This window comes from Budorcas taxicolor, chromosome 3 (genome assembly GCF_023091745.1).
Source record: "Budorcas taxicolor isolate Tak-1 chromosome 3, Takin1.1, whole genome shotgun sequence".
NCBI classification, from domain to species: Eukaryota; Metazoa; Chordata; class Mammalia; order Artiodactyla; family Bovidae; genus Budorcas; species Budorcas taxicolor.
Genome location: NC_068912.1, coordinates 99,085,232 through 99,098,246, shown reverse-complemented (window position 1 = coordinate 99,098,246; position 13,015 = coordinate 99,085,232). Strand labels below are relative to the sequence as shown.

General features: G+C 37.9%; 1 protein-coding gene across 1 annotated transcript in view; it reads right to left on the bottom strand.

Moving 5' to 3' along the window:
• Nucleotides 1-3,429: 3,429 nt before the first annotated feature.
• The window catches only part of STIL (STIL centriolar assembly protein), a 47,953-nt gene continuing 38,367 nt past the window's right edge, over nt 3,430-13,015 (bottom strand). The window contains exons 15-16 of the mRNA XM_052637526.1: nt 12,493-12,743; nt 3,430-4,219 (exon numbers count right to left, since the gene is read on the bottom strand). Of these exons, the coding sequence (XP_052493486.1) occupies nt 3,430-4,219; nt 12,493-12,743 (1,041 nt within the window). The remainder of the gene's footprint in view (nt 4,220-12,492; nt 12,744-13,015) is intronic.

Genomic DNA, 13,015 nt, shown 5'->3' with positions numbered 1-13,015 from the left:
AGATCTGGGTCTTGTAGGAAGCTCTTCCTGAAGTCCTCAGGCCTCAGATAAATTGCATTTCTCAGTGGCTTAACAGACGTTTGAGCTTGAATCTGCAAGTTACTTCCCTAAGGTCAGTCCCTCAACTATGAGGATTACCAGCTGGCGTCAGCCAGAAGGCTTAATTTACTAGGGTGTGTGAAGTGCTCTGCACAGTGCCCCGTGAGCACGTGGTTAAGCCTTAAAAGATGGAAGCTATCGCGATGGCTCCGCTGTGTCTCCTCACAGTCTGGGTCACTGGTTACTGCATTTCATCATACGCTGTCTCATACTGTGCCACTGTTTCCAGTGTGTATCTGTTTTTTCTGAAGCCTTTACAGCTGGCAAAGGCAAGGCTTATGTCTCATATGTCTACATCCACTTCTGTGGCGCTCACTTAGCAAGGCAGAGGACAAGACAGAATAAAGCGCAGAGGGGGCGCAGAGGTCGAGTGAAGGGACACTGGATGGAGGGGGTGGAGGTGCCAGTCGGCTAGGACCTAGACTAGCAGGCTCCTTTCCCAGGCAATAGAAGCTCCATTGTTTCCTTATTCCATTTGACGTAACACCCGTGTATCTATACACAGTGTTGTGTGGGACTGAATCAAAGAAATTCAGACAAACGTCACTTGAGAGGCAGTCATCTTGTCCTTAATCCAATTTTTCCAGTACTGATACTTTTTCCAAAGATGCCAAAAAGCTTTCATAGATACTAATTTGTCAAATACCTTCCTAGGCGAAACATCTTCTTAGAGAACTTCTAGAGAGGCTTCAGTAATGGTCCCTCTTCTCTGGGTGTGTTTTTAGTTGTTATTGTTGTTTAGTCGCTAAGTCATATCCAACTTTTTGCAGCCCCGTGGACTGTAGCCCACCAGACTCCTCCATCCATGGGATTTCCCAGTCAAGAATACTGGAGTGGGTTGCCATTTCCTTCCCCAGGGCATCTTCCCAACCCAGGGATAGAACTCGCGTCTCCTGCATTGGTAAGCAGATTCTTTACCACCAAGCCACCTGGGAAGCCCATTTAGTTAGTAGGAGACATGTGTTTTTGAATTAATCTGCAGTCTAAATTCAATCTCCAAAACTGCTAAAGTGTCTTATGAGAAATCTGACATTAAATGTGGTAACAGAAGTGATGGAATTAGATTTTGCCTAAAAAGTCTCAGCTTCAGGACTTCCCTGCTGGTGCAATGGTTAGGAATCCACTTGCCAATGCATGGGACAGATTCTATCCCTGGTCCAGAAAGATTCCACATGCCGTGGAGCAACTAAACCCATGTGCCACAACTACTGAGCCTGAGCTCTAGAGCCCGTGAGCTGCAACTACTGAAGCCTGTAAGCCAACAGCCTGTACTGCAAAACAAGACACCACCACAGTGAGAAGCTCGTGCACTGCAATGAAGAGTAGACCCCGCTCACTGCAACCAGAGAAAGCCCACACAAAGCAATGAAACCTAGTTCAGCCAAAAATAAATTAGTTTTAAATAAAGTCTCAGCTTCAGTTTTCATTGTTTGGATAGTTTCTTGTTTCATGTGACAATTACAGGATTCCCAGTGATAATGGCAGAGTTAATGAGGCTGTCAGTGAATTAGCATTCTCTCAGATTTTAAAAAATAATATAAATTGTACTTACACTCCCTTCTTGGGTGAAACAGATAGCTAAAATGAAACGGAATGCACTTGAAGCAGCGTTCACAATTCCATTACTTAAAATTTCATTCTAGTGAAATCTATAAGTGGATTTTGAAAATATTTATTAAAATAACCAAAGTCCCAAATGATGACCATGGGGACAAAACACTGAGAATCACCACCACTGACATTTCTACATCGGAATTTTAACCTCAAAGAGCAATGCAACAGGAAAATGTGCACTAACTGGTCCCTGGCTCCTGTGGAGAACAGCAGAGAGCTGTCATGCTACCACACTTTGGCTGGCTAGCTAAACTGGTTCTTCAGATTATCATCTCAGAGGGCCCAAGCTCGGTATATAGAGACCGAAAGTCCGTTTCTTTGCAGTTAACATCTCAAAGTTTTTATATAAGGCTATGATGTCTTAATTTAGCTTTAGCAGAATTTTCTCAAGTGTCCTCAAGTGAATGAGGACATTTTTCATTTATATTCAGAAATAACAATTTAAAAGTTATTTTGTAAGAAGGTGGGGGAAGGAAGCAGCTTTTGATGTACTCAAAAAGTTAGATGGATCTCAAGGACATTATGCTGAGTGAAAACCACCTTCAAGAAGTTACATACTCTGATTCCATTTTTATTAGCATTCTCAAAATGACACAACTCCAGTGATGGAGAACAGATCACTGGTTGTCACGAGTTAGAGTTGCAGGCAGGCTGTATTTTAAGACTAGAACTAAGGAATTTCTTGGTGATGATGGGACGGTTCTACACATTGACTGTGGGGGTGGTTATGTAAATCTGTAAGTGATAAAATTTCATAGTTACACACCAAAAAGTAAATAAATGAGTGCAACAACTTTGAAACCTGAAAGGCCTGTGGTTTAGTTACTAATATTGCACCAAATGTCAATTTCTTGGTTTTGATCATTTACTATGGTTGTGTAAGATAGCATTGTTGGGTGTTGCTAGATGAAGGGTACACCTGAATTCTCTGTATCATTTTTGGAATTTTGGGGGAGTCTACAAAGCTGTTTTTTTTTTTTTTAAGTGGACAAGGATATGCTATAACGGAGGACGGAGGAAAGCAGTCAATCTAGACATTTTTATTAAGTTCCATTAAAAAAATAGTAAAACATTTGAAAAACGCACAAAGTTTATAAAACACTCATAATTTTCTTATTCTTTGATAGCTAGTGCTACATGTTGAAATGTTACATTAACATCAATCCACAAGAGTGCAAAAGTTTACTTCCACAGTGTTTAACAAATGTGCATCTGAAGAGAATATATATATATACACCTTGTATAAAAGATTGCAAGTTATTAAAAAAAAAATAAAACTTTTTCCCCCTTAAATTCAGTAAGGGTTGTTCAGCTAATTTAGTCAGGGTCACGATAACTTTATGTTCTTTTAGGTGGTACTGGGTAGATGCAAAATGCTAGGAAAACACTCAAAATGTACAGTATAAAAGGGCAACTCAGATTCATAGGTGGATAGCATCTGCTTATCTAACTTTATTGAAATAACTGATCTCAGGAATTTTTTTTTTTTTAAGATCCAGTGATGCTTAACAACTCTATCTGAACAAGAGCACTTAGGCCTCCTATCAGTTAGCCACCTCAGTCAGGCCACTTGTTCAGCTCTTTGCCATAAGCTGCTATCAACAGAGTGATCCCTAGAGTGATTAGGAATTCCAAAACTGTCAAAAGGCTCTGATTTCTGTAAGTATCTTCAGGAGACATCCCATCCTCATATCAGAAGGGCGGGGGATTAGAAGTTTAAAATAATTTTGGCAACTGCCTAAGACGCTTTACATCTAAGAAGGTGCCTACTGAATTCATACTATTCATTTCCTTTAAGGTTTCAGAAGGTTTCAAACTTTCAGGAAAAACTGGAGTGTCCCTTACATTTTCTTTCTCAGGATGCTGGGTAAATTCTGCTTTTCCAATTCGGAGATTCACTGCAGGGCTTGGTTTCAGGTTCTTTAATAAGAAAGTGGGGTTTTCATTCAACTGCTGTGTTGCTTTTGGCTGAACAACTTCATTTGTAATGTTTCTCAATACTGGCATATCTGTGTGGGTACCCACGGAGTCACAGTTGTAACAATTAGTTATCTCACCAGCATTCCTGGAAGGCTCTTTCCGGCAATCAAGTTGTTCCGCTATGTATGTAAGGTTTTGATTCACTAAATGTTCATTCTTGCCATCTGTATTGTTCGGAGGCTCCTCTTCATCTTCACTATTGTCGCTGCTTTGTATGAGTCCGTATCTCTTCATGTATTTTTTGGTTGCAAATGACATGTTGTTTGGCGAAATTAAACTAAGCCCCACTGTGCTTCTGTCTGTATTAATATGTAGAAGGCTAAAAGGTGAATCACCATTATTTTGGCTTGATCGTGTGAGAGACAACTGTGACAGCTGATTTTCATTTAAATATTTCAGAGCTATAGCATTTGCTTCCATGCTCAAGTCCACACCATTGGGGCTTAAGCCACTCATGCCAACGTTAGCAAATGACATGTAGTTTAATCCAGAGATCACTGCTTCGGGGCTGATGCATGCCAACACACTGAAAGACAGAATAGGGCAGGCCATCATTTATCTTATTCTGAGTACTAAACAGTATTATTGAAAATATGTTTCACTTTATGAAAGTAACAAAAGGTCTTCAGCTTTGAGCTGGATGGTGCTTTTTTATCTGAGTGCTCAGACATCAAAGTCTTGATCATACAGATACATTCAAGGGATAAATACAATAATCTAGAAGGTAATCTATGATTCAAAGACTAAAAGTGGAACACAAATTAATTTTCCTAAATTAACATCAGTTACGGTTTTAAGACCATATATAAGACCTTACAATGTAAAGCTCTTTAATATTGGTAAAGTAAAACAAAAATAAAATCAAACAGAAAACACAACTGATAATGTAACATTACAAGATTTGATGCAGCTCAGAATATTACATTTTCATAGAAGAGATTCCATTTGTAATAAATGAAAAACATTAACCAGTCTCTGGATATGAAGGTGTATGCATGCGTGCGTGCATGTGTGTGTATGTGTGTATACAGTAATTTTCTCTAATTAGATATAATCCTCACTCTCTTCGGTTGGTATTATTTTATTAACAGTAATTAACGACTTGCCTTTTCCTGCATGTCATTGGTACTATAATAGCTGCTAATTTTTATTGGTGCCTTATGTGCCAGGCACTCTGCCTGACATTTAGTGCCTCATTTAATCCTCACAAAACCTTTCTCTGGGAGGTTATCCCTATCATGTATTTCAACCTTATTCACCATTACACCAATTCACATTTCCCTTCCCCAACTCTTCTGTTTTCTCCTGGGTGCTTATGGCTATCTATATATTTAACTCACATTTTTTATTTATTGTCTAGCTCCCTCATGAAACCCCATGAGGACAAGGGGTTTCTGTTTCTCCTGCCCCTGCAGCATCTGCGGTGCCTGGCACAAGGCAGGCATTCAATAAGTATTTACTGAATGAGTAAATAGGTATTATTATTATTATTATCTTTATTTTACAGTTGAGAAAACTAAGGGATAGAGACTAACTAATTTCCCTAAGTTGAACAGTTAGCAACTGGCAAGCTGAGGCCGGGTCTGCCTCACTCTCTTGGCCTCTATGACCACTGTTTCACGTACTGTATTCAGCAACCTGTTTTTTGCTATCAGAGTTTTTCTATTCCCTTGAGTCCTCTGTGTACTATTATATGTTATAATATACTATATTATTATATCCTAGTCAATGAATATGCTATGACTTTCCATAGCACCCAACGAAGCAGTTCAGCTGTCTTATACAAGTCAGACACTGCCTGCATCTCTGCCCTTTGTTGCTGTTTCGTTCCTCAGTCATGTCTGACTCTGTGACCCCAAGGACTGTACCCTACCAGGCTCCTCTGTCCATGCATGGGATTTCCCAGGCAAGCACACTGGAGCGGATTACCATTTCCTTCTCCAGGGGAATCTTCCCGACCCAGGGATCAAACCTGCATTTCCTGCATTGGAAACATGGAGTCTTAACCACTGGACAGCCAGGGAAATCTGGAGACTGTCTTAATAAGATGGAAGAGGTACTACCAATCTATCTAGATATATTCTTTTATGATACATTCATAGTGTTAATATCTTCTGAATATAAAGTCTTTTTTCTACTTTATTTGCCCATTTCCTTTAAATTATAAGCTATTTGCATATTAAATCAGATTTGTACATATTAAAAATATCGAAGTATAATATCTATAGATATTATTAATGTAAATAACATGAAAAGGCAAATAAAAAGTTCTAATTCAGGCTTCCCTGGTGGCTCAGTGGTAAAGAACCTGCCTGCCAAGTCTGCAGGAGACACAGGTTCAATCCCTGGTCCAGGAAGATCCCACATGCCGTGGAGTAACTAAGTCTGTGTGCCGTAACTACTGAGCCTGTGCGCTAGAGACCGAGAGCCACGTATTGAGCCCATGTGCCACAACTACCGAAGCCTGTGCGCCTGGAGTCTGTGCTCCACAGCAAAGGAAGCCAGTGCAGTAAGCCCGCACACCACACTAGGGCGTAGCCCGCCTGACACAGCTAAAGAACAGCCTGAGCAGCAGTGAAGGCCCGGTGCTGCCAAAAATAGACAAATTTAAAGCCAAGTTCTAATTCAAAATGTTAATTACTGAGAGATTTCTCTGGTGGTCCAGTAGTTGGGCCTCCACACTTTCACTGTTGGGGGCACGGGTTTGATCCGTGGTTGGGGAACTAGTAGGATCTCACATGCTGCATGGCACGGCCAAAAAAAAAAAAAGGAAAAAAAAGTTAAATACTGAGAAATTGTAGATCTAATTTGAATGAAATCTTTTTTTAAAAATCATTTTAAAAACTGAAGTATAGTTAATTTACAATGTTGTGTTAGTTTCAGGTGTACAGCTAAGTGATTCAGTTTTTATTTATTTATAGTCTTTTTCAGATTCTTTTCTATTATAGGTTATCACAAGATACTGAATACAGTTCCCTGTGCTGTACAATAGATCCTTGTTGTTTATCTGTTTTATATACAGTAATGTGTATACATGAATCCCAAACTCCTTAATTCCAATCTCCTTCCCCCATCCCCTTTGGTAATCATGAGTTTATTTCCTATGTCTGTGAGTCTTACATAAGTAAGTTCATTTCTCTTATTTTTTTTTAGATTCCACATATAAATGATATCATATGATACCCGTCTTCCTCTGTCTGACCTTCCTTAATATGATAATCCCTTGGTCCATCCGTGCTGCTGCAAAAGGCATTATTTCATTCTTTTTTTTAAGAAATAACTATTTGGCTGTCTGGTCTTGGTTGCAGCCTGTGGGGCCTTCATTGTGTCATGCAGGGTCTTTTGCTGTGATGCGGAGACTCTATCTGCAGCACGAGGGCTCGCTGGTTGTGGCACAAGGCTTAGTTGCCCCACGTGGCATGTGGGATCTTAGTTCCGGAATCAGGAATCGAACCTGCGCCCCCTGCATTGCAAGGTGGATTCTTAACCATTGGACCTCCAGGGAAGTTTCTTCATTGCTTTTTTATGGCTGAGTAATAACAGATCTTCTTTTATAGAATGGTTAAAAGATCTATATAAATCCATGAAAACAACTGATATCAGTTTACAAGTTTCTTCAAGCTTCACTAACACAGCCAGCTAGTTTCAATTTGGGGGCTGGGGGAAAAACCTGACTTTGAAAACAAATCAATAACACATGGAACCAATGGATAGAAACACTAGGGTAATTAAGACACTCCACTGATCAAATCCTAAAAGCCCTGATCACAGATATACTATATTAGAATCTCATTAGATGTGCAGTTACAAAAGGATAATGAGAGTCCATTTATGTTTGAGTATGAGAGTCACATGCCAACAATTAAGGGAATTATTCCAACTTACTTAAAGATGAAAATCAACCCTGACTTATTGTCCTATTTGAATCCCAATTAGTTATCTCCTACTTACCCTGTGCAGGGTTTTCAACTAGAGAACACATATGTTTCCAAGTAGAGAGCAAAGTAACTACAGAGACTCCTTAAGATCTATTTTGAATAGATCAAAACGTCACTCCAGTTGGGAATATGCCCACAGAGGCTGCTGGTCCTCCATCTTCCCTACAATTCCTAGGTACGTCTGGGACTCTCTTTCGTTTTCCTGCTTTTGGACCTTCTTAATCTGCAGTGTTCTGGATCTGGAAAGCTGAAAGGAAATCTTGCTTCCCCTGTCTCAGCTACTCTTGTGGCTGGAGGATAACACTCCTGGAGTCCAGAACTGGAACGTGAAGTAAGTTTTCACATAGGTACAACGACAAAGGCTAGCTGGTTTACAGAATCAGAAAAACAATGGGCATACAAGGATTATAAGACTGCTTTCCTGGAATACTAAACTACAATTTATACACTGTTTCGCAGGAAAAATCTATTAAACAACTGCCTTTTGAACTTTTCACACATCAGCTATAGTATACCAATATGTATTAAAAGATAACACAAGGCTATAAATACTGACAGTAAGTATTACAGAGGTATTAAAAGAGTAAAGCATTCATTGTAAACTTCAGTGATGACCCCAGTAGGTGGGATTTCATTCCTTTAGCAATCCATGCAGGCCCACCAAGTGTGACAGAGGCAATGAGGATTCATAGACAGATAAAACTCACTATCTCGCTGGAAAGGCCATCACAAGAACAGGCTGTATAATCTATTAGAAACTAGGTATTCTGAGATACAAACCATCAATAATCTGGTGAGGGGTCCTGGATACACTGACAAAGAAGGTGACATCTGAGTTCCACTTTACAGGATAAGGAGGACTGTGGCAAGCAGTAAGATGACAAAGAACATCACAAGCGAAAGTAATAGCAAGGAATTTTGCAGATGCCAAAGGTGGGTAAACTGGAATGTGGCAGGAGATTTACACTAAAACACTAAGCTCGAGACAGACCGTCAAACAGGAATGAATTAGGCGGGCTTTAGATAGTCTTACCCCTGGAGTCTCCTCTCAGCCCAAGACTATCGACAACAAAAATACGACGTATGTGTTAGGGACATAGTTTCAGTGCAGTTTAATCACAATAATATATAGAACCCACTTATAATCAATAAAATATAAATTAAAGATAACAATTATTGGTCTAAATTAGCACAAATCTTTAAAAATCATCAATTTTAATATAGGTTAATTATAAAACAGTATGAAAATACGCTAGGTACGTCTCCCATCAGAGTACGTTATAATTGACTACTTACCTGTGCATCTTCTCTACTGAACTTTGAGATCTATGAGGGGAAAGACAGTTTTCCTAGGGTATCTTATATACTATGGTATTTCTTAGAGCTGGCTCACAGTAGAAGCTATATATATACACATATATATATTTACTGAAGTAAAATGAGTGAAATATAAAATATATTTACTGAAGTAAAATGAGTGAAAGTATTGCTGAACTACTAATACAAATATAGCTGATAGGACTGTAAATCTTACTCTTTCAGAAAGCAGTATAGTGACAGCCTTAAAATTTTCCTACCATTTGGCTTAATCTTTCCATTTCTGAGATTCTATTCTGAAAAAATAATACTAAACCTAAAAAATGCAATGTTTGCAAAAAGATGTTTATCACAGCAATATTTAAGACAGTAAGACACTGAAAACGCTTTGACTCGGTTCTGACAAGAGGGAAAGGGTTAAGTAAACAAATACTATGTTCCACTTACTGGTTTATTAAATCCCCATTAAAGATGATGCCTAGAAAACATTATAACAACTTTGAAAACATGCTTATTTTCCAATATAAGACCAATATTTTGGGGGGTGGGGTATATACAGTATGGTCAAAACACAAAGCAGCAAAATGTACATACTGTAAGATCCTACCAAAAACTTACACAAGCAGAAAGCATAGAGCAAAACAGTAAAAAACAAAAACAAAACTATGGAGTTTGGAGTTAGAAGAGGAGGTTTAAAATTACAGGTGTTGGGCCTTGAATAAATTGGTACTTAATTTTTTCACTGATGTCTGTGTGTATGTGTGTTAGTTGGTTAGTCGAGTCCGACTCTTTGCGAACCCATGGACTGTAGCCCACCAGGCTCCTCTGTCCGTGGAATTCTCCAGGCAAGAATACTGGAGTGGGTTGCCATTGCCTTCTCCCAACCAAGGAATCGAATTCGGGTCTCCCATATTGCAGGCAGATTCTTTATCATCTGAGCCACCAGGGAAGGCCCTCTTCATTCATAAAACATGTATAATAAGAGTATCTATCATATAGATTATTGCAAGGATCAACTGAAATAATGCTGCATAAACCTTTAGCATAGTTCCTCACACTTTATGTGCACTCAATAAATAACTGATGTTAAAATAATTTTAGAAAAATACAAAGAAATACAAAAACAAATTCTTTAATAATAAATTAAATTGGTTGGTATGAATATGTTTTTTGGGGGGTTTTTTTAGCCTCGAGGTTTGCGGGATCTGAGTTCTGCAATCAGGGAAGGAACCCGGGCCCTCAGTAGTGAAAGCACAGAGTCCTAACCACTGGGCTGCCAAGGAATTTCTCTGAATATGGTTTGTTTACTTGTTTTGGTCTACTTTCCTAAATTTTCTAAGGTGTCCAAAATAAGCTTACATTACTTTGGTAATGGAAACAAAACAAATATCAAACTCTACTCCCAAAGCACTATAATATTTTACCCAATTTATATAATAAAATAAAGTTTCAAAAAAAAAAAGTTTTCATGTGAAGATATAGCTATGTTATTCTAACATTTTAGCCAGCTTACCCCTCTATGGAAATAATTAATTTAACATACTGCTTTTGAAAACAACTTTTTTTCACCTCAGCTTTCATTTCCTTGAGAAAATCATCGTACATGAAACTAAAATTCTATCTATGGGTATATGTGGATGTTTCAAACCATACAGATAAATGAATTTCAAAAATGGGACTAGCCCACAATACTAAATGAAAATGTCTATTTTATAATGGTAAATAAAGAAAAGTAAACAAAATTATATATACAGTAAAACTCAACTATGTTTCCTAATTTCCTTTGGGTGTTATTAGTTCAAACGACATTTTCTTCATTTTCTAAAATTCCAACCCTGAGTCTGTATCATTTTTATAGTATAAATTTATAATATAAATTTTCATTTTAGTAAAGGGCAGAAGAATTGGTTAAAATAATCTGACCACCCCATACTGATAGAGCAAATGGCTTTACTTTCCATTTCATTCTAGGCATGTAAAAACTGTATCAAGTTTATTGTATACTGAAAATTTATTAATTTCAATGTTTGACACTTAAGACATTAAAATAGGGTGGCCACTATGAAGAAATACATTACTTAAAAACTGTTCCCCACAAGCAGCCATACCAACTGTAAGGGTTCCACAAAGACAGCAGGTTGATTTAAGCATTCTAACAGATGTAATAGAGCCTCTATCCTAAGAGTACTGAAATAAGACCTTCAAAAATGCTAGCCTCACTCCACTGGTGGCAGGAGTATAAACTAGTACAGCTATTCTTGGGGGCAGTGGCAACATCTGCCAGACTTTCAGATGCACACATCCTTTGATCCCATCACTTATAGGAATTTGCCTTACAAAAACACTTGTAGAAGTACCTGTAGAATGATGTTCACTTAGCACTGTTTGAAATAAGGAATAAGAGATTCGGCCTAAAAATCCATTAGTAGAGAACTGGGGTTCATTGTATCATAGTACATGGGCACAACAGAATATTGTAGTCGTTTAAATGCATGAGGAAGAATTGCATATACCCAGAAAGTATCTATGTTACGGAAATTGCAACACATCACACAGATACATACTTGAACATGTGTAGAGCATTTCTAGAAGAATACCAAAGAAATAGTTAAGAGAAATAACTTAGAAGGAGTCAGACTGAGGAGTTTAGGAAGTGGGTTTTTTTGTATTTTATTTGATATTCATGCATTTTATTTGATTTTTTTTTTAAATCATGAGATTATATTTAAAAATATCAAAAATAATTAACAGAAAACATACTAGCCTTATTTCGGGTTCCCTGCTGCCTCAGATGGTAAAGAATCCACCTGCAATCCAGGAGACCTGGGGTCGATCCTTGGGTTGGGAAGATCCCCTGGAGGAGGGCATGGCAACCCACTCCAGTATTCTTGCCTGGAGACTCCCCATGGACAGAGGAGCCTGGTGGGCTACAGTCCATGGGGTCGCAAAGAATTAGACATGACTGAGTGACTAAGCACAACACTAGCCTTAATTACAGAATTTCCAGATTTTATGTTCTTTAAAGGCAAGTGTGTATTGAGCTGATCTTTGATGAAAAGAAATCTGAACAGAAGAACATGGCCAGCTGGAACTGGTGAGAAATAAGTAAAGTTCATATAAATATAGTCTTCAAAACACAGTCCTACAAAAAGGAAGGTTTTTGCCTTTTAGATGACAACTGCATTAACTGTACATCCAGTAGTTGACACAGACCCCGTCACCTCCAGGAAAACTTTTGGAGACACCAAAAATAAGTAACAGCTCATTTCTCTTTCTCTAAGACTCCTAGAGCATTTTGTTGGCATCTTTACTCAGGAGCTATCCCTATGTCTCTCAAATTACTTAGGTATATAACCTATCTTCTACTAAAATGGAACCTCTATAGGGTAGATATGATTTCCTATTCGCCACATACATGTTAACATAGACCCTGAATAAATCATAAGCCAGTTGAATTGAATGGCAGGCTTATACCTTTTTTCATGAGGAAGCTGCAATGCATTTACATTTTTTTTAAATCTTTTAAAACAAAGTTTAAACTTACCTGGCATGATCCACTTTATGTGCATTTTTCTTCACTTTAGTTGGAGAATCAATTTTTACTCCAAAGCTTCTAAGTTGCTTAAGAGTTGCATTAAGAACACATTCTTTGTCCACCGATCCTGAATCATGTATTTTTTTCTTAGTATGGTAAACATTCTGGTTTTTGGTGCACTCATGACTGATAATAACTGCTTTGGTAGATGGCTCCTTAGTTACTTTGGCGGAGTTATTCGGTAGGTGGTTCCCTTGACTCTGATGAAAGAAGAAAAAGGACGTATTTGAAAATCACTATTAGGAAACAAAAATACAAATAATACTGTAAAGTAATGCCTGAGTAAAAAAATTATCTTGCTAAATTCTACACAGTATCAAGTACATTTGCCAAGTTTTATGGAATTTTTATAAAAGAAGTCCATTCTAATGAATGAAAATCCTAGAGAAAACTTAGAATGTTTGTTCAGAACTTGTTCATTTTAAAGCCAACAGATTTAAAATCATTTGAGTAATATTTCAAGTATTTTCAA